Raw genomic sequence first — 21,036 nt, 5'->3', positions numbered from 1 at the left:
TCCTTACGAACAACATAGCATATCATTACAGCAGTATGTTGCTAGCTAGCTACCTAATGTTAGTTGGCAACTTATACATCAAACTTGCCAGTATATTAACTGTAGGCTATCGAACTAACTACACAACGTTTATTGACTTGATTATTATTATTGTGCGTCTCTATGGACATTCTGGTGCTTTCATAAATTCACTCTGGCTATCGACCCCGATTTCAGAGCACTCTCTTCTGAATGTACCAGAGTGCAGAATAATGAATTTATGAGCACTCAACACGTTGAATATGGCCGGTGTATGGCCGGTAAACGTTGGCCAAAAAGTGTGGTCAGAGTGTTCTCATTTGTGTCTGGAAGTAGCTAGCCAACATTAGCTTGGGTGCTTGACTGCCGTTGTGAGGTCAGAACGCTCAAATCAACCCTACTCCTCGGCCCGAGCGTCCAGTCCAGGCTCTGAATTTACGAGGGCACTCTGGCACTCCAGATTGAATTTAAGAACACACCCGAAGTTGTAAAATGTCTAACGCGTAATTTGTTATGCTAACTAGCTAGTAAGAGGTTGCATAGCAACAGCATCAGCTTCCGGGTAGACAGGCGAAGAGGCAGTATGCTCAACTGAAAGGAAACTGTTGATTTACAGTATACTAAATTGAACTAACAGTATATAGCGTGTAGTAAACAGTTATTAAGTATGTCATAAACAGTATGTGAGTATGGTTATTCGAACACAGCTCTTGTATTTTTTTGTCCGCCTTTGTGTGTTGTGTGTGTGTGTGTGTGTGTGTGTGTGTGTGTGTGTGTGTGTGTGTGTGTGTGTGTGTGTGTGTGGTGTGTGGTGTGTGTGTGTGTTGTGTGTGTGTGTGTTGTGTGTGTGTTTGTGTGTTGTGTGTTGTGTGTGTGTGTGTGTATGACTTGTTAAGGAGATAGCACTATGAAGTCCTCTATGTCAGATCCTCTGTCTGCCTCTCAGTGTTGTTGTTCTTCTCCCCAACGGCGCCCTTCCTTCAGTCTCCTCCTCGTCTCCTATTTCCATTCCCTTTCAACAGAGCTAGACCTGGGATACAGAACTAGACAAAACCCGCATTTTGAAAACTCAGCCATCGTCCCATGCTCATTAAATTGTCTTCCCACAGACATGACTGGCTGTGCTCCGTTTTGTTCTCAGCTGCTCTAATATAGACTTAGAGTTGGGTATTGTGGGTATTGTTGGGTATTGTTGGTATTTTAGGGTTTTTTGGGTATTGTTGGGTATTGTTGGATAATGTGGGTATTGTTGGGCATTGTTGGGTATTGTTGGTATTTTAGTGTTTTGTTGGGTATTGTTGGGTATTGTTGGATATTGTTGGATATTGTAGGTATTGTTGGTTTTGTTGGTATTGTTGGATATTGTGGGTATTGTTGGTATTGTGGTTATTGTGGGTATTGTGGTTATTATTGGGTATTGTGGGTATTGTTGGTATTGTTGGGTATTGTAGGTATTGTTGGTATTGTTGGTATTGTTGGATATTGTGGGTATTGTTGGTATTGTTGGGTATTGTTGGGTATTGTAGGTATTGTTGGTATTGTTGGTATTGTTGGATATTGTGGGTATTGTTGGAGATGTGGTTATTGTGGGTATTGTGGTTATTATTGGGTATTGTGGGTATTGTTGGCAGTGTTTGGTATTGTGGGTATTGTTGGGTATTATTGGGTATTGTGGGTATTGTTTGGGATTGTGGGTATTGTTGGGTATTGTAGGTATTGTGGGTTTTGTTTGGTATTGTGGGTATTGCTGGGTATTGTGGGTATTGTTGGGTATTGTGGGTATTGTGGGTATTGTGGGTATTGTTGGGTATTGTTGGGTATTGTTGGGTATTGTAGGTATTGTTGGGTATTGTGGGTATTGTGGGTATTGTTTGGTATTGTGGGTATTTTTGGGTATTGTGGGTATTGTTGGGTATTGTGGGTATTGTGGGTATTGTTGGGTATTGTTGGGTATTGTAGGTATTGTTGGTAGTGTTTGGTATTGTGGGTATTGTAGGTATTGTTGGGTATTGTGGGTATTGTTGGAAATTGTGGGTATTGTTGGTATTGTGGTTATTGTGGGTATTGTGGGTATTATTTGGTATTGTGGGTATTGTTGGGTATTGTTGGGTATTGTTGGGTATTATTGGGTATTGTTGGGTATTATTGGGTATTGTAGGTATTGTTGGTAGTGTTTGGTATTGTGGGTATTGTAGGTATTGTTGGGTATTGTGGGTATTGTGGGTATTGTAGGTTTTGTTGGTATTGTTGGGTATTGTTGGGTATTGTGGGTATTGTGGGTATTGTGGTTATTGTGGGTATTGTGGGTATTATTTGGTATTTTGGGTATTGTTGGATATTGTGGGTATTGTTGGGTATTGTTGGTATTTTGGGTATTGTTGGTATTGTGGGTATTGTTGGTATTGTGGGTATTGTGGGTATTGTTTGGTATTGTGGGTACTATTGGGTATTGTGGGTATTGTTGCTATTGTTGGGTATTGTTGCTATTGTTGGGTATTGTGGGAATTGTTGGTATTGTGGGTATTGTTGGTATTGTGGGTGTTGTGGGTATTGTGGGTATTGTTTGGTATTGTGGGTACTATTGGGTATTGTGGGTATTGTTGGGTATTGTTGGTATTTTGGGTATTTTGGGTATTGTGGGTATTGTGGGTATTGTTGGTATTGTGGGTATTGTTGGTATTGTGGGTATTGTGGGTATTGTGGGTATTGTTTGGTATTGTGGGTACTATTGGGTATTGTTGGGTATTGTTGGTATTTTGGGTATTTTGGGTATTGTGGGTATTGTGGGTATTGTGGGTATTGTTGGTATTGTGGGTATTGTTTCGTATTGTGGGTACTATTGGGTATTGTGGGTATTGTTGGGTATTGTTGGTATTTTGGGTATTTTAGGTATTGTGGGTATTTTGGGTATTGTTGGGTATTGTGGGTACTATTGGGTATTGTGGGTATTGTTGGGTATTGTTGGTATTTTGGGTATGTTGGATATTGTGGGTATTGTGGGTATTGTAGGTTTTGTTGGTATTGTTGGGTATTGTTGGGTATTGTTGGTTATTGTTGGATATTGTTGGTATTGTTGGTATTGTTGGGTATTGTTGGGTATTGTTGGGTATTGTGGGTATTGTGGGTATTGTGGGTATTGTTGGGTATTGTGGGTATTGTTGGCTATTGAGGGTATTGTTGGTATTAGGGTTATTGTGGGTATTGTGGGTATTATTGGGTATTGTTGGGTATTGTTAGGTATTGTGGGTATTGTGGGTGTTGTAGGTTTTGTTGGTATTGTTGGGTATTATTTGGTATTGTGGGTATTGTGGGTATTGTGGGTATTGTAGGTATTGCTGGTATTGTTTGGTATTGTGGGTATTGTTGGGTAGTGTTGGTATTTTAGGGTATTGTGGGTATTGTTGGTATTGTTGGTATTGTTGGGTATTGTGGGTTTTGTTGGGTATTGTGGGTATTGTTGGTATTGTTGGTATTGTTGGGTATTGTGGGTATTGTTGGGTAGTGTTGGTATTTTAGGGTATTGTGGGTATTGTTTGGTATCGTGGGTATTGTGGGTATTGTTGGGTATTGTGGGTATTGTGGGTAATGTAGGTATTGTGGGTATTATTGGGTATTGTGGGTATTGTGGGTATTGTTGGGTAGTGTGGGTATTGTGGGTATTGTTGGATATTGTTGGGTGTTGTTGTGTATTGTGGGTATTGTGGGTATTGTGGGTATTGTTGGGTATTGTGGGTATTGTGGGTATTGTGGGTATTGCTGGGTATTGTGGGTAATGTAGGTATTGTGGGTATTGTTGGCTATTGAGGGTATTGTTGGTATTAGGGTTATTGTGGGTATTGTGGGTATTATTGGGTATTGTTGGGTATTGTTAGGTATTGTGGGTATTGTGGGTATTGTAGGTTTTGTTGGTATTGTTGGGTATTATTTGGTATTGTGGGATTGTGGGTATTGTAGGTATTGCTGGTATTGTTTGGTATTGTGGGTATTGTTGGGTAGTGTTGGTATTTTAGGGTATTGTGGGTATTGTTGGTATTGTTGGTATTGTTGGGTATTGTGGGTTTTGTTGGGTATTGTGGGTATTGTGGGTATTGTTTGGTATTGTGGGTATTTTTGGGTATTGTGGGTATTGTTGGGTATTGTGGGTATTGTGGGTATTGTTGGGTATTGTTGGGTATTGTAGGTATTGTTGGTAGTGTTTGGTATTGTGGGTATTGTAGGTATTGTTGGGTATTGTGGGTATTGTTGGAAATTGTGGGTATTGTTGGTATTGTGGTTATTGTGGGTATTGTGGGTATTATTTGGTATTGTGGGTATTGTTGGGTATTGTTGGGTATTGTTGGGTATTATTGGGTATTGTTGGGTATTATTGGGTATTGTAGGTATTGTTGGTAGTGTTTGGTATTGTGGGTATTGTAGGTATTGTTGGGTATTGTGGGTATTGTGGGTATTGTTGGGTATTGTGGGTATTGTGGGTATTGTGGTTATTGTGGGTATTGTGGGTATTATTTGGTATTGTGGGTATTGTTGGATATTGTGGGTATTGTTGGGTATTGTTGGTATTTTGGGTATTGTTGGTATTGTGGGTATTGTTGGTATTGTGGGTATTGTGGGTATTGTTTGGTATTGTGGGTACTATTGGGTATTGTGGGTATTGTTGCTATTGTTGGGTATTGTTGCTATTGTTGGGTATTGTGGGAATTGTTGGTATTGTGGGTATTGTTGGTATTGTGGGTGTTGTGGGTATTGTGGGTATTGTTTGGTATTGTGGGTACTATTGGGTATTGTGTGTATTGTTGGGTATTGTTGGTATTTTGGGTATTTTGGGTATTGTGGGTATTGTGGGTATTGTTGGTATTGTGGGTATTGTTGGTATTGTGGGTATTGTGGGTATTGTGGGTATTGTTTGGTATTGTGGGTACTATTGGGTATTGTGGGTATTGTTGGGTATTGTTGGTATTTTGGGTATTTTGGGTATTGTGGGTATTGTGGGTATTGTGGGTATTGTTGGTATTGTGGGTATTGTTTCGTATTGTGGGTACTATTGGGTATTGTGGGTATTGTTGGGTATTGTTGGTATTTTGGGTATTTTAGGTATTGTGGGTATTTTGGGTATTGTTGGGTATTGTGGGTACTATTGGGTATTGTGGGTATTGTTGGGTATTGTTGGTATTTTGGGTTTGTTGGATATTGTGGGTATTGTGGGTATTGTAGGTTTTGTTGGTATTGTTGGGTATTGTTGGGTATTGTTGGTTATTGTTGGATATTGTTGGTATTGTTGGTATTGTTGGGTATTGTTGGGTATTGTTGGGTATTGTGGGTATTGTGGGTATTGTGGGTATTGTGGGTATTGTTGGGTATTGTGGGTATTGTTGGCTATTGAGGGTATTGTTGGTATTAGGGTTATTGTGGGTATTGTGGGTATTATTGGGTATTGTTGGGTATTGTTAGGTATTGTGGGTATTGTGGGTATTGTAGGTTTTGTTGGTATTGTTGGGTATTATTTGGTATTGTGGGTATTGTGGGTATTGTGGGTATTGTAGGTATTGCTGGTATTGTTTGGTATTGTGGGTATTGTTGGGTAGTGTTGGTATTTTAGGGTATTGTGGGTATTGTTGGTATTGTTGGTATTGTTGGGTATTGTGGGTTTTGTTGGGTATTGTGGGTATTGTTGGGATTGTTGGTATTGTTGGGTATTGTGGGTATTGTTGGGTAGTGTTGGTATTTTAGGGTATTGTGGGTATTGTTTGGTATCGTGGGTATTGTGGGTATTGTTGGGTATTGTGGGTATTGTGGGTAATGTAGGTATTGTGGGTATTATTGGGTATTGTGGGTATTGTGGGTATTGTGGGTATTGTTGGGTAGTGTGGGTATTGTGGGTATTGTGGGTATTGTGGGTATTGTTGGATATTGTTGGGTGTTGTTGTGTATTGTGGGTATTGTGGGTATTGTGGGTATTGTTGGGTATTGTGGGTATTGTGGGTATTGTGGGTATTGTTGGGTATTGTGGGTAATGTAGGTATTGTGGGTATTGTTGGCTATTGAGGGTATTGTTGGTATTAGGGTTATTGTGGGTATTGTGGGTATTATTGGGTATTGTTGGGTATTGTTAGGTATTGTGGGTATTGTGGGTATTGTAGGTTTTGTTGGTATTGTTGGGTATTATTTGGTATTGTGGGTATTGTGGGTATTGTAGGTATTGCTGGTATTGTTTGGTATTGTGGGTATTGTTGGGTAGTGTTGGTATTTTAGGGTATTGTGGGTATTGTTGGTATTGTTGGTATTGTTGGGTATTGTGGGTTTTGTTGGGTATTGTGGGTATTGTTGGTATTGTTGGTATTGTTGGGTATTGTGGGTATTGTTGGGTAGTGTTGGTATTTTAGGGTATTGTGGGTATTGTTTGGTATCGTGGGTAATGTGGGTATTGTTGGGTATTGTGGGTATTGTGGGTAATGTAGGTATTGTGGGTATTATTGGGTATTGTGGGTATTGTGGGTATTGTGGGTATTGTTGGGTAGTGTGGGTATTTTGGGTATTGTTGGTATTGTGGGTATTGTTGGATATTGTTGGGTGTTGTTGTGTATTGTGGGTATTGTGGGTATTGTGGGTATTGTTGGGTATTGTGGGTATTGTGGGTATTGTGGGTATTGTTGGGTATCGTGGGTACTGTGGGTAATGTAGGTATTGTGGGTATTATTGGGTATTGTGGGTTTTGTAGGGCATTGAGAGGTGTAGGTAGGTATGAAACGGTCCTGGGTCTAGAATTAAGACAATGTAAAACAAATCCAGACGTAATTTATGTGACTATAATTGATCTCCTCAAGACAGTTGTGAATAACGCCAAATGGACAGTTGCGTTGGCATACAGTTGTAACTTGTTTAGTAGACAATTCATACCTTTTTAAGGTTACATGTTGTTAAAACCCACCAGAGTCGATGTCCGCACCTCCGCAGACATCTAATTGGAATATTGTGAAAAATATCCTCCGTTGCATTGTTTAATGCATCTCAATCAACCGATATCACACTTCCGCTGCTGCTGTGAAAGGAGACAGAGCTGGTGTGGCCGTTTGTCATAAAACTGCCTGTAATGGTTTTGGACGAAAAAACTACTGTATCATGACCCTGTTATGGAAAGATGAGACTCTCACAAACACGATAGTGGTCTCAGTTCGATTTTGCTCCCCCACACCCCCCACCCCATTAGTGCCTTGGGACTCGTCTAGAGTCAGTACAGCCGATCTGAAAACTTCTTTGTAGCGTCTGAACAGTTTGAGCTGCACACTAATATGACTCCTCTGAGGAACACATACACACATGTTGGTTTGATCTTGTTGGGTATTGTGGGTATTGTTGGGTATTGTGGGTATTGTTGGGTATTGTGGGTATTGTTGGGTATTGTTGGGTATTGTTTGGTATTGTTGGGTATTGTGGGTATTGTTGGGTATTGTTTGGTATTGTTGGGTATTGTGGGTATTGTTGGGTATTGTGGGTATTGTTGGGTATTGTTTGGTATTGTTGGGTATTGTGGGTATTGTTGGGTATTGTTGGGTATTGTGGGTAGTGTTGGGTATTGTGGGTATTGTGGGTATTGTTGGGTATTGTGGGTATTGTGGGTATTGTTGGGTATTGTGGGTATTGTTGGGTATTGTGGGTATTGTTGGGTATTGTGGGTATTGTTGAGTATTGTGGGTATTGTTGGGTATTGTGGTTATTTTTGGGTATTGTGGGTATTGTTGGGTATTGTGGGTATTGTTGGGTATTGTGGGTATTGTTGGGTATTGTGGGTATTGTTGGGTATTGTTGGGTATTGTAGGTATTGTTGGGTATTGTGGGTATTGTTGGGTATTGTGGGTATTGTTGGGTATTGTAGGTATTGTGGGTATTGTTGGGTATTGTGGGTATTGTGGGTATTGTTGGGTATTGTGGGTATTGTTGGGTATTGTGGGTATTGTTGGGTATTGTGGGTATTGTTGGGTATTGTGGGTATTGTTGGGTATTGTGGTTATTTTTGGGTATTGTGGGTATTGTTGGGTATTGTGGGTATTGTTGGGTATTGTGGGTATTGTTGGGTATTGTGGGTATTGTTGGGTATTGTTGGGTATTGTGGGTATTGTTGGGTATTGTGGGTATTGTTGGGTATTGTGGTTATTGTTGGGTATTGTGGGTATTGTTGGGTATTGTGGGTATTGTTGGGTATTGTGGGTATTGTTGGGTATTGTGGGTATTGTTGGGTATTGTTGGGTATTGTGGGTATTGTGGGTATTGTTGGGTATTGTGGGTATTGTTGGGTATTGTGGTTATTGTGTAGGTATGTATGAAACAGTCCTGACGCACCCGGACTTGTCTGAAGGTCCCCCGGTACAGGGTGAAAACCTTTATGGAAGTATGTATGGAGACTGTTTAGTTCCAAATAATTAAGGTCAATTAATACATCAATCAATGTTTCCTGATCTTTCTTAAATCGCTCAGATATAGGACAGATATTTAAGAAAAAACTCCCTTTGGATTTTTCGGGGGGGACTATCTGTTGTTCAATGTGTTTCTAATAGCAGTAAGGACTATCTGTTGTTCAATGTGTTTCTATGGGCTAATAGCAGTAAGGACTATCTGTTGTTCAATGTGTTTCTAATAGCAGTAAGGACTATCTGTTATTCAATGTGTTTCTAATAGCAGTAAGGACTATCTGTTGTTCAATGTGTTTCTAATAGCAGTAAGGACTATCTGTTATTCAATGTGTTTCTAATAGCAGTAAGGACTATCTGTTATTCAATGTGTTTCTAGAGTGTAGAGTGTAGAGGCGGCAGGGTAGCCTAGTGGTTAGAGTGTAGAGGCGGCAGGGTAGCCTAGTGGTTAGAGTGTAGAGGCGGCAGGTAGCCTAGTGGTTAGAGTGTAGAGGCGGCAGGGTGGCCTAGTGGTTAGAGTGTAGAGGCGGCAGGGTAGCCTAGTGGTTAGAGCGTGGAGGCGGCAGGGTAGCCTAGTGTTTAGAGTGTAGAGGTGGTAACCGAAAGGTTGCAAATTCAAATACCAGAGCTGACAAGGTACAAATCTGTCATTCTGCCCCTGAACAGGCAGTTTTGCTATTTGTAAACAGGCAGTTCTGCTATTTTAATTAACTGACTTGCCTAGTTAAATAAAGGTTAAAAAAATAAAAAATGACACCAACACAGTACGGTGTAATACGGAAAACACCTGTACAGTGACTAACATCTAATCTGATCACACGTATTCAAGGTGTGAAGGAACCCAGCTACACACCTCATCCTACCCACAATGCATTCAGTTCCTAGCGAGTGTTTGTCAGTTCACCCGACCCAAAATTAGCTTTTTTTTTACTCTATAGTGCACTACATAGTGAATAGGGCACTACATAATGAATAGGGTACTACATTTTGAATAAGGTACTACATAATGAATAAGGCACTACATAGTGAATAGTGTACTACATTTTGAATAGGGTACTACATAATGAATAAGGCACTACATAGTGAATAGGGTACTACATAATGAATAAGGCACTACATAGTGAATAGGGAACTACATAATGAATAAGGCACTACATAGTGAATAGGGAACTACATAATGAATAAGGCACTACATATTGAATAGGGTACTACATAATGAATAAGGCACTACATAGTGAATAGGGCACTACATCATGAATAGGGCACTACATAGTGAATAGGGCACTACATCATGAATAGGGCACTACATAGTGAATAGGGCACTGCATAGTGAATAGGGCACTACATCATGAATAGGGCACTACATAGTGAATAGGGGACAACATATGGAATAGGGCACTACATAGTGAATAGGGGAAAACATATGGAATAGGGCACTACATAGTGAATAGGGCACGACAAAGTGAATAGGGGACAACATATTGAATAGGGCACTACATAGTGAATAGGGCATACATAGTGAATAAGGCACTACATAGTGAATAGGGAACTACATAGTGAATAGCACACTACATATTGAATAGGGAACTACATAGTGAACAGGGACACTACATAGTGAATAGGGAACTACATAGTGAATAGGACACTACATATTGAATAGGGAACTACATAGTGAACAGGGACACTACATAGTGAATAGGGAACTACATAGTGAATAGGACACTACATATTGAATAGGGAACTACATAGTGAACAGGGACACTACATAGTGAATAGGGAACTACATAGTGAACAGGGACACTACATAGTGAACAGGGACACTACATAGTGAATAGGGAACTACATAGTGAATAGGGCTACTGTCTTATTGACTGTGTCTAGATGCCGTGAGATATAACGATGACGAATCCTGCGATTTGGGAAACACACGGACGTTAATGTATTAATTAGCGAATATGATAAATAAAGACACAGTGTTGTGAATGAACGTCAAGACCTGTTAATTGAAGCCGACAGCTAGTTCTCTCCGAGCAGCATGTCTCCTCTCACGGGCAAACCTGTTTTTTGGGGGGCGGGGTTTCGAGCAGGACTCATTCCATCAGTCATGTTAATTAAGCAGCCTGACAAACTATATGGAGGAGATTGTTGGTGGTGTGCGTGTGCTTGTATGCATTTGAATGGCGGTGATTGTTGGTGGTTTAATAAATAAGATGAGGGTGATGGATGACGTTCCCAGTCCAATCAGGATGCAGAGAATAATGAAGAGGAATTCAGCAACCCCAACATGTCAGCCCTGTGGAGTGTGGATGGTGTGGATGGTGTGTGTGTGTGTGTGTGTGTGTGTGTGTGTGTGTGTGTGTGTGTGTGTGTGTGTGTGTGTGTGTGTGTGTGTGTGTGTGTGTGTGTGTGTGTAGAGTGTAGATGGTGTGGAGGTGGTTTTGATTGGGGATGTAATTATTATTTTTAAATGTGACATTTCTTTGTACTGTTACATATTTTTCTCCCCTATTTCATGATATCCAATTGGCAGTTACAGTCCCATCTCTGCAACTCCCTAAAACCCTTACAAACCCTCCACCCAACCCCCCACCCCCCACCCAGCCAGTCCAATCACCCCCCACCCACCCAATCCAACCCCCCAGCCTATCCACACCCCATCACATTCAACCCCGACCATCCCATCCAACTCCACCCCCCAGCCCATCCAACCCATCCAACAGCCCATCCAACTCCCCCATCACATCCAACTCCAACTCCACCCACCCCAGCCCATCCAACCCCCCACCAGCCCATCTAACCCCCCATCACATCCAACCCCCCAGCCCATCCAACTCCCCCATCACATCCAACTCCACCCCCACCACATCCAACCCCCATCACATCCAACCCCCCCCAGCCCATCCAACCCCCCAGCCCATCCAACCCCCCACCAGCCCATCCAACCCCCCATCACATCCAACCCCCCCCCCAGCCCATCCAACCCCCCAGCCCATCCAACCACCCCGCCACATCCAACTCCCCCAGCCCATCCAACCCCCATCACATCCAACTCCCACAGCCCATCCATCCCCCATCACATCCAACCCCCCAGCCTATCCAACTCCACCCCCAGCCCATCCAACCCCCCCAGCCTATCCAACTCCCCCAGCCCAGCCCATCCAACTCCAACCCCCCAAGCCAATCCAACACCCCCACCACATCCAACTCCACCCCCCAGCCCATCCAACCCCCCAGCCCATCCAACCCCCCAGCCCATCCAACTCCCCCAGCCCATCCAACCCCCCAGCCCATCCAACCCCCCAGCCCATCCAACCCCCCAGCCCATCCAACCCCCCAGTCCATCCAACCCCCAGCACATCCAACCCCCCAGCCCATCCAACCCCCCACCACATCCAACTTCTCTAATCTTCATCTCTATCGTGCTGAGACAATTCATCCTTAGTGATTATTCAGCATTTTATTCAGTTACCCCTAATAACTATGTTGACGTATCCACAATCATCTTCAAATGGGCATTTCTGCTCTCATTTGTCCAAGTAACTTTGAATTACTATCAAGGGCCCTTTGACACAGATTTCTGAAGAACCCCCCCCCCCCTCTAAACCCATGTCAAGACTAGTAGAAGCACCAGTCGTGAACAGATGGTCCAGTTACTACTGGAGTAGCCATGCTGACGCCATCAGTCCATCTAGTAGTTTCACCAATATGTTCTACGGCCTCTGTATATGAGACATGAAAATTTATTATATATCTCTGTACCTCTATCTGCAACCGGCATCCATCAAATTCTAGATTGTGTCGTCGTTGTCCCCCCCCCCACCCACCCCCCACCCCCTCCCCAAAAATTCTCAGACAATGACACTGAGGAATCCTAAATGTACTTTCTCAGGCAAGGCCTTCTTGAATCTAAGTAGCCATCACAACGTTCCACTCCGACACATCATTACTCTCATCCACACCTATCTTCATGCTCCGCACTCTCTCAGCAGCAAGGTGTTGAGTTCTTATTTTTCAAAGTAAATAACTCACGGACATGAGAGAAGCTTTTAACCAAGTTTCACTTTTCACCAAAGGTTCGACACAGCTGTATTCAGACAAAAAGAAACTTCTGATCTATCATGTATTTAATATCTCAATGTTCAAAGTTTAGCCCGAATGCAACAAAGGTGTCAATTTTACCTAATACTTTCTACTATAGACTATTCAGGTTCTTGAACCTCATCCCTAAATAGACCCATATCATCTGAAATATTAACCCTATTGATGGCTATCCAGCACAGCTGTTATCTCTCCAACCTTCTCTCCATATCCTCTATCGCTCCATCCTCACTATTCACCGCTAAAACCACCACAGCAGTAGTCTTCCTCCTCCAGCAGCAGTACTGAAATGAGATGGTAGCTACACTATAACCTGACAGGTAGCTCCACCATAACCAGACAGGTAGCTCCACTATAACCTGACAGGTAGCTCCACCATAACCAGACAGGTAGCTCCACTATAACCTGACAGGTAGCTCCACTATAACCTGACAGGTAGCTCCACCATAACCAGACAGGTACCAGACAGGTAGCTCCACTATAACCAGACAGGTAGCTCCACTATAACCAGACAGGTAGCTCCACTATAACCTGACAGGTAGCTCCACTATAACCAGACAGGTAGCTCCACTATAACCAGACAGGTACCAGACAGGTAGCTCCACCATAACCAGACAGGTAGCTCCACTATAACCAGACAGGTACCAGACAGGTAGCTCCACTATAACCAGACAGGTACCAGACAGGTAGCTCCACTATAACCTGACAGGTAGCTCCACTATAACCAGACAGGTACCAGACAGGTAGCTCCACTATAACCAGACAGGTACCAGACAGGTAGCTCCACTATAACCAGACAGGTAGCTCCACTATAACCAGACAGGTAGCTCCACTATAACCAGACAGGTACCAGACAGGTAGCTCCACTATAACCAGACAGGTAGCTCCACTATAACCAGACAGGTACCAGACAGGTAGCTCCACTATAACCAGACAGGTAGCTCCACTATAACCAGACAGGTAGCTCCACTATAACCAGACAGGTAGCTCCACTATAACCAGACAGGTAGCTCCAACATAACCAGACAGGTAGCTCCACCATAACCAGACAGGTAGCTCCACCATAACCAGACAGGTAGCTCCACCAGTTAACCCACTGTTCCTAGGCCAGTTAACCCACTGTTCCTAGACCAGTTATCCAACTGTTCCCAGACCAGTTAACCCACTGCTCCTAGACCAGTGAACCCACTGTTCCACTGTTCCTAGACCAGTTAACCCACTGCTCCTAGACCAGTTAACCCACTGTTCGTAGGCTGTCATTGAAAATAATAATTGGTTGTGCCTTGTTAAATAAAGGTAAAAATACTGACCTCTACTTTGATTTTGACCCCTCCCTTTATTCAGTGAAATGTTATTCCATTTCTTTTAGTCACATGTCTGTGGAACTGGTTCTGTTTATGTCTCAGTTGTTAAATCTTGTTATGTTCATACAAATATTTACACATGGTAAGTCTGAGTTTAGGGCCTGGATGGCAGGAAGCTTGGCCCCAGTGATGTACTGGGCTCTCTCTCTCTCTTGCTCTCTCTCTCTCTCGCTCACTCTCTCTCTCTCGCTCTCTCTTGCTCTCTCTCTCTCTCGCTCACTCTCTCTCTCTCTCTCTCGCTCTCTCTCGCTCGCTCTCTCTCTCGCTCCCTCTCTCTCTCTCTCGCTCTCTCTCTCTCTCTCTCTCTCTCTCTCTCTCTCTCTCTCTCTCTCTCGCTCTCTCTCGCTCTCGCTCGCTCTCTCTCTCGCTCCCTCTCCCTCTCTCTCTCTCTCTCTCTCTCTCTCTCTCGCTCGCTCGCTCACTCTCTCTCTCGCTCTCTCTCTCTCTCGCTCTCTCGCTCTCTCTCTCGCTCTCTCTCTCTCTCTCTCTCTCTCTCTCTTTCTCTCGCTCACTCTCTCTCTCTCTCACTCGCTCTCTCTCTCTCTCTCTCTCTCTCTCTCTCTCTCTCTCTCCCTCTATCAATGCATCATCTCCACAATGTTATCTGTTGTGGAAAGGCTGCATATGTTTCAATAAGGCTCGCTAAGTAAAACAGATATGTCTGATACCGAATAGAACGATGACAAAAACAATTCTTGGAGAATGTTGCTCAATAATTTTAAGGTCTCAGACAATTAAATTGTGCTGTGAGAGATTAGCATTAGCCCAACCTATGAAAAGGTTTAGCATGGTAGTAGGTACTTGTCGGAGCAGGATCCTGCAGTTTGCCTCCTTGAGTTTTCAGGGGCCTCATTTTATTTTGTTTTTTCTCTAATTGCTCCTCCCATAGACACACACACACACACCACTCTCTCACCACCTCATACACATACACTCATTGATATACACACACACGCACACACACACCTGCCCACCCTCCAACCTACACTCCTCCCAACTCCTACTCAGTAACAGACCCTGACTCTTCCCTCTCTCTCTCTCTCTCTCTCTCTCTCTCTCTCTCTCTCTCTCTCTCTCTCTCTCTCTCTCTCTCTCTCTCTCTCTCTCTCTCTCTCTTCCCCCCTCTCTCTCTCTCTCTCCCTCTCTCTCCCTCTATCTCTCTCTCTCTCCCTCTCTCTCTCTATCTCTCTCTCTCCCTCCATCTCTCTCTCTCTCTCCCTCTACCCTCTCTCTCTCTCTCTCTCTCTCTCTCTCTCCCTCTATCTCTCTCTCTCTCTTCCCTCTATATCTCTCTCTCTCTCTCTCTCCCCTCTATCTCTCTCTCTCCCTCTATCTCTCTCTCTGTCTCTCTCTCTCTCTCTCTCCAGCGTTCCGCCACAATGAGTGTCCAGACCCAGGGGTTCCAGTAAATGGGAAGAGGTTTGGCGAGAACCTTCAGCTGGGCAGCTCCATCTCCTTCCTGTGTGAGGAGGGCTTTGTGAAGACCCATGGCTCCCAGACGGTCTCCTGTATCCTGAAGGATGGAAACGTGGTCTGGGACAACGCTGTGCCACGCTGTGAAGGTGAGAGGAGAGGAATGGAGACTATTTCTGTCAGGCTGTTGTTGTCTCGTCGTCTTTCTGTCCTCCTTTCTCTCTTTCCTCCATGTTATTCTCACGCTGTGAAGGTGACAGCAGACATTACTCCTCATTTGTCTCGTATAACATTTGAGTCATTTAGCAGATGCTTTTATCCAGAGAAAATGACAATTATTGCATCCATCTTAAGGTGCTAAGAGAGACTACAACACGGCACAATTGTATCAAGTACATTTTCAGCAAAGTCAGTGTTCGTGGGAAAAGACAAGTGCGGGAGGGAGGTTTCAGCTGAAACTCTGTCAGACATAGCGAGAGCTGCTGCCACAGCTCCTCTGACGTACCTTATTAAGCCCCTATCATTGTGCAACAATTCAAAATCCAATCGCGTGTAAAAAAAACAACAACTGTTTTGATGGCCACGATTAAAAAAATAACTACTCATTATATCTCAACTGGTAATTGAAGCGTGCTTCCCATTCACCGTTGAAGTGGATAGACAATTGTAGGCAGGCTGCGGGGCATCACACACCACTTTGCAATGAGCTGCAGTCAATAGCATTTTGAAAAATGACTTCATTGTTTGAAACCTGAACATTTTATTTCATATTATGAGGACTGTTTTACCTTGCTTCAAAGTAGCCTATATTAGCATCCTATGCTAGTTGTTGATAATCCCAGTCATATTAGCATCCCATGCAAATTGTTGATAATCCCAGTCATATTAGCATCCCATGCTAGTTGTTGATAATCCCAGTCATATTAGCATCCCATGCTAGTTGTTGATAATCCCAGTCATATTAGCATCCCATGCTAGTTGTTGATAATCCCAGTCATATTAGCATCCCATGCTAGTTGTTGATAATCCCAGTCATATTTGCATCCCATGCTAGTTGCTGCATCTTTAGATCTCCCCTGTTCCTCAATGTCTGATGGATATTTTAATCTCTGTCACATGAAACACCCCACTTGTGCAGTTCGCTTATGACAACAGTGTTTGCCAAATACTCCCACACGTCTCCTGCCTATTTCTCTCCTGCCTATTTCTCTCTAGCCTATTTCTCTCTAGCCTATTTCTCTCTAGCCTATTTCTCTCCTGCCTATTTCTCTCCAGCCTATTTCTCTCCTGTCTATTTCTCTCTAGCCTATTTCTCTCCTGCCTATTTCTCTCTAGCCTATTTCTCTCTAGCCTATTTCTCTCCTGCCTATTTCTCTCCTGCCTATTTCTCTCCTGCCTATTTCTCTCTAGCCTATTTCTCTCCTGCCTATTTCTCTCTAGCCTATTTCTCTCCTGCCTATTTCTCTCTAGCCTATTTCTCTACTGCCTATTTCTCTCCTGCCTATTTCTCTCCTGCCTATTTCTCTCCTGCCTATTTCTCTACTGCCTATTTCTCTACTGCCTATTTCTCTCCTGCCTATTTCTCTCTAGCCTATTTCTCTCCTGCCTATTTCTCTCCTGCATATTTCTCTCCTGCCTATTTCTCTCCTGCCTATTTCTCTCTAGCCTATTTCTCTCCTGCCTATTTCTCTCCAGCCTATTTCTCTCCTGTCTATTTCTCTCTAGCCTATTTCTCTCCTGCCTATTTCTCTCTAGCCTATTTCTCTCTAGCCTATTTCTCTCCTGCCTATTTCTCTCCTGCCTATTTCTCTCCTGTCTATTTCTCTCTAGCCTATTTCTCTCCTGCCTATTTCTCTCTAGCCTATTTCTCTCCTGCCTATTTCTCTCCTGCCTATTTCTCTACTGCCTATTTCTCTACTGCCTATTTCTCTCCTGCCTATTTCTCTCTAGCCTATTTCTCTCCTGCCTATTTCTCTCCTGCATATTTCTCTCCTGCCTATTTCTCTCCTGCCTATTTCTCTCTAGCCTATTTCTCTCCTGCCTATTTCTCTCCTGCCTATTTCTCTCCTGCCTATTTCTCTCCTGCCTATTTCTCTCTAGCCTATTTCTCTCTAGCCTATTTCTCTCTAGCCTATTTCTCTCTAGCCTATTTCTCTCTAGCCTATTTCTCTCCTGCCTATTTCTCTCCTGCCTATTTCTCTCTAGCCTATTTCTCTCCTGCCTATTTCTCTCCTGCCTATTTCTCTCTAGCCTATTTCTCTCCTGCCTATTTCTCTCTAGCCTATTTCTCTCCTGCCTATTTCTCTCCTGCCTATTTCTCTCTAGCCTATTTCTCTCCTGCCTATTTCTCTCCTGCCTATTTCTCTCTAGCCTATTTCTCTCCTGCCTATTTCTCTCCTGCCTATTTCTCTCCTGCCTATTTCTCTCCTGCCTATTTCTCTCCTGCCTATTTCTCTCCTGCCTATTTCTCTCCTGCCTATTTCTCTCCTGCCTATTTCTCTCCTGCCTATTTCTCTCTAGCCTATTTCTCTACTGCCTATTTCTCTCCTGCCTATTTCTCTCTAGCCTATTTCTCTCCTGCCTATTTCTCTCCTGCCTATTTCTCTCTAGCCTATTTCTCTCTAGCCTATTTCTCTCCTGCCTATTTCTCTCCTGCCTATTTCTCTCTAGCCTATTTCTCTCCTGCCTATTTCTCTCCTGCATATTTCTCTCCTGCCTATTTCTCTCCTGCCTATTTCTCTCTAGCCTATTTCTCTCCTGCCTATTTCTCTCTAGCCTATTTCTCTCTAGCCTATTTCTCTCTAGCCTATTTCTCTCCTGCCTATTTCTCTCTAGCCTATTTCTCTCCTGCCTATTTCTCTCTAGCCTATTTCTCTCCTGCCTATTTCTCTCCTGCCTATTTCTCTCCAGCCTATTTCTCTCTAGCCTATTTCTCTCCTGCCTATTTCTCTCTAGCCTATTTCTCTCTAGCCTATTTCTCTCCAGCCTATTTCTCTCCTGCCTATTTCTCTCCTGCCTATTTCTCTCTAGCCTATTTCTCTCCTGCCTATTTCTCTCCTGCCTATTTCTCTCCTGCCTATTTCTCTCCTGCCTATTTCTCTCTAGCCTATTTCTCTAGCCTTTTTCTCTCCTGCCTATTTCTCTCCTGCCTATTTCTCTCCTGCCTATTTCTCTCTAGCCTATTTCTCTAGCCTTTTTCTCTCCTGCCTATTTCTCTCCTGCCTATTTCTCTCCTGCCTATTTCTCTCCAGCCTATTTCTCTCCTGCCTATTTCTCTCCTGCCTATTTCTCTCCTGCCTATTTCTCTCTAGCCTATTTCTCTCCTGCCTATTTCTCTCCTGCCTATTTCTCTCCAGCCTATTTCTCTCCTGCCTATTTCTCTCCTGCCTATTTCTCTCCTGCCTATTTCTCTCCTGCCTATTTCTCTCTAGCCTATTTCTCTAGCCTTTTTCTCTCCTGCCTATTTCTCTCCTGCCTATTTCTCTCCTGCCTATTTCTCTCAGCCTATTTCTCTCCAGCCTATTTCTCTCCTGCCTATTTCTCTCCTGCCTATTTCTCTCCTGCCTATTTCTCTCCTGCCTATTTCTCTAGCCTTTTCTCTCCTGCCTATTTCTCTCCTGCCTATTTCTCTCCTGCCTATTTCTCTCCAGCCTATTTCTCTCCTGCCTATTTCTCTCCTGCCTATTTCTCTCCTGCCTATTTCTCTCCAGCCTATTTCTCTCCTGCCTATTTCTCTCCTGCCTATTTCTCTCCTGCCTATTTCTCTCCTGCCTATTTCTCTCCTGCCTATTTCTCTCCTGCCTATTTCTCTCCTGCCTATTTCTCTCCTAGCCTATTTCTCTCTAGCCTTTTTCTCTCTAGCCTATTTCTCTCCTGCCTATTTCTCTCCTGCCTATTTCTCTCCTGCCTATTTCTCTCCTGCCTATTTCTCTCCTGCCTATTTTCTCCTGCCTATTTCTCTCCTGCCTATTTCTCTCTAGCCTATTTCTCTAGCCTTTTTCTCTCCTGCCTATTTCTCTCCTGCCTATTTCTCTCCTGCCTATTTCTCTCCTGCCTATTTCTCTCTAGCCTATTTCTCTCCTGCCTATTTCTCTCCTGCCTATTTCTCTCCAGCCTATTTCTCTCCTGCCTATTTCTCTCCTGCCTATTTCTCTCCTGCCTATTTCTCTCCTGCCTATTTCTCTCTAGCCTATTTCTCTAGCCTTTTTCTCTCCTGCCTATTTCTCTCCTGCCTATTTCTCTCCTGCCTATTTCTCTCCAGCCTATTTCTCTCCTGCCTATTTCTCTCCTGCCTATTTCTCTCCTGCCTATTTCTCTCCAGCCTATTTCTCTCCTGCCTATTTCTCTCCTGCCTATTTCTCTCCTGCCTATTTCTCTCTAGCCTATTTCTCTCCTGCCTATTTCTCTCCAGCCTATTTCTCTCCTGCCTATTTCTCTCCTGCCTATTTCTCTCCTGCCTATTTCTCTCCTGCCTATTTCTCTCCTGCCTATTTCTCTCTAGCCTATTTCTCTCCTGCCTATTTCTCTCTAGCCTATTTCTCTCTAGCCTATTTCTCTCCTGCCTATTTCTCTCCTGCCTATTTCTCTCCTGCCTATTTCTCTCTAGCCTATTTCTCTCCTGCCTATTTCTCTCCTGCCTATTTCTCTCCTGTCTATTTCTCTCCTGCCTATTTCTCTCCTGCCTATTTCTCTCCTGCCTATTTCTCTCCTGCCTATTTCTCTCTAGCCTATTTCTCTCCTGCCTATTTCTCTCTAGCCTATTTCTCTCTAGCCTATTTCTCTCCTGCCTATTTCTCTCCTGCCTATTTCTCTCCTGCCTATTTCTCTCCTGCCCATTTCTCTCTAGCCTATTTCTCTCCTGCCTATTTCTCTCTAGCCTATTTCTCTCCTGCCTATTTCTCTCTAGCCTATTTCTCTCCTGCCTATTTCTCTCTAGCCTATTTCTCTCTAGCCTATTTCTCTCTAGCCTATTTCCCTCTAGCCTATTTCTCTCTAGCCTATTTCTCTCTAGCCTATTTCTCTCTAGCCTATTTCTCACTATTTCTCTCATGTTCTATTTTTTTACAATCAACTTTCTTTCATTGTTTAGTAGCTATAGACACAGTCATATTAGCAACCCATGCTAGTTGATGATAATCCTAGTCATATTAGCATCCCTTGCAAGTTGATGATAATCCTAGTCATATTAGCATCCCATGCTAGTTGATGATTATCCCAGTCATATTAGCATCCCATGCTAGTTGTTGATAATCCCAGTCATATTAGCATCCCATGCTAGTTGTTGATAATCCCAGTCATATTAGCATCCCAAAAAATGTGAACAAAAAATGACGTATCAACATTTTAAGCTAAACATTCTGATCTGTTGCATCCTCCTCATTGCTTTTTAAAACTATAAGAAATGTTATTTGAAATGGATCGGCTATTTCTTTCTCGCATAGAACGACAAGCTGACTAATAGAATGGGTTAACTTTTCTATTATGGGATAGATTGTCATAGGCTAGTGATTCGTTACTGTTGGCTGAGGAAAAGTAAACGTGGAAAGCTATTCTAGCATATTCAAAGTGAGCATCGTAATTTAGTAAGAAGGAAATACGTTGTTGAATCCTCAAATTGTTCTGTTCATGGACACTTTAATATACTCAAGAAAAAGTGTCCTTCAGCCTTAGTAAACTTTTTTTTAAATGGTGTTTGACCAGATACTATGCTAGTTTACAGTAAACAGATTGACATCAAACGT

The 21,036-nt window shown here is 43.1% G+C and overlaps 1 protein-coding gene across 1 annotated transcript in view; it reads left to right on the top strand.

Annotated features, from left to right (window-relative positions):
* LOC135549478 (CUB and sushi domain-containing protein 1-like) overlaps window positions 1–21,036 on the top strand; it is a 1,027,892-nt gene that overhangs the window by 564,327 nt on the left and 442,529 nt on the right. The window contains 1 exon segment of the mRNA XM_064979475.1: window positions 15,250–15,444. Coding sequence (XP_064835547.1) covers window positions 15,250–15,444 — 195 coding nt within the window.

This window comes from Oncorhynchus masou, chromosome 12, assembly GCF_036934945.1.
Source record: "Oncorhynchus masou masou isolate Uvic2021 chromosome 12, UVic_Omas_1.1, whole genome shotgun sequence".
Taxonomy (NCBI): domain Eukaryota; kingdom Metazoa; phylum Chordata; class Actinopteri; order Salmoniformes; family Salmonidae; genus Oncorhynchus; species Oncorhynchus masou.
This window is presented reverse-complemented; position numbering and strand designations above follow the sequence as displayed.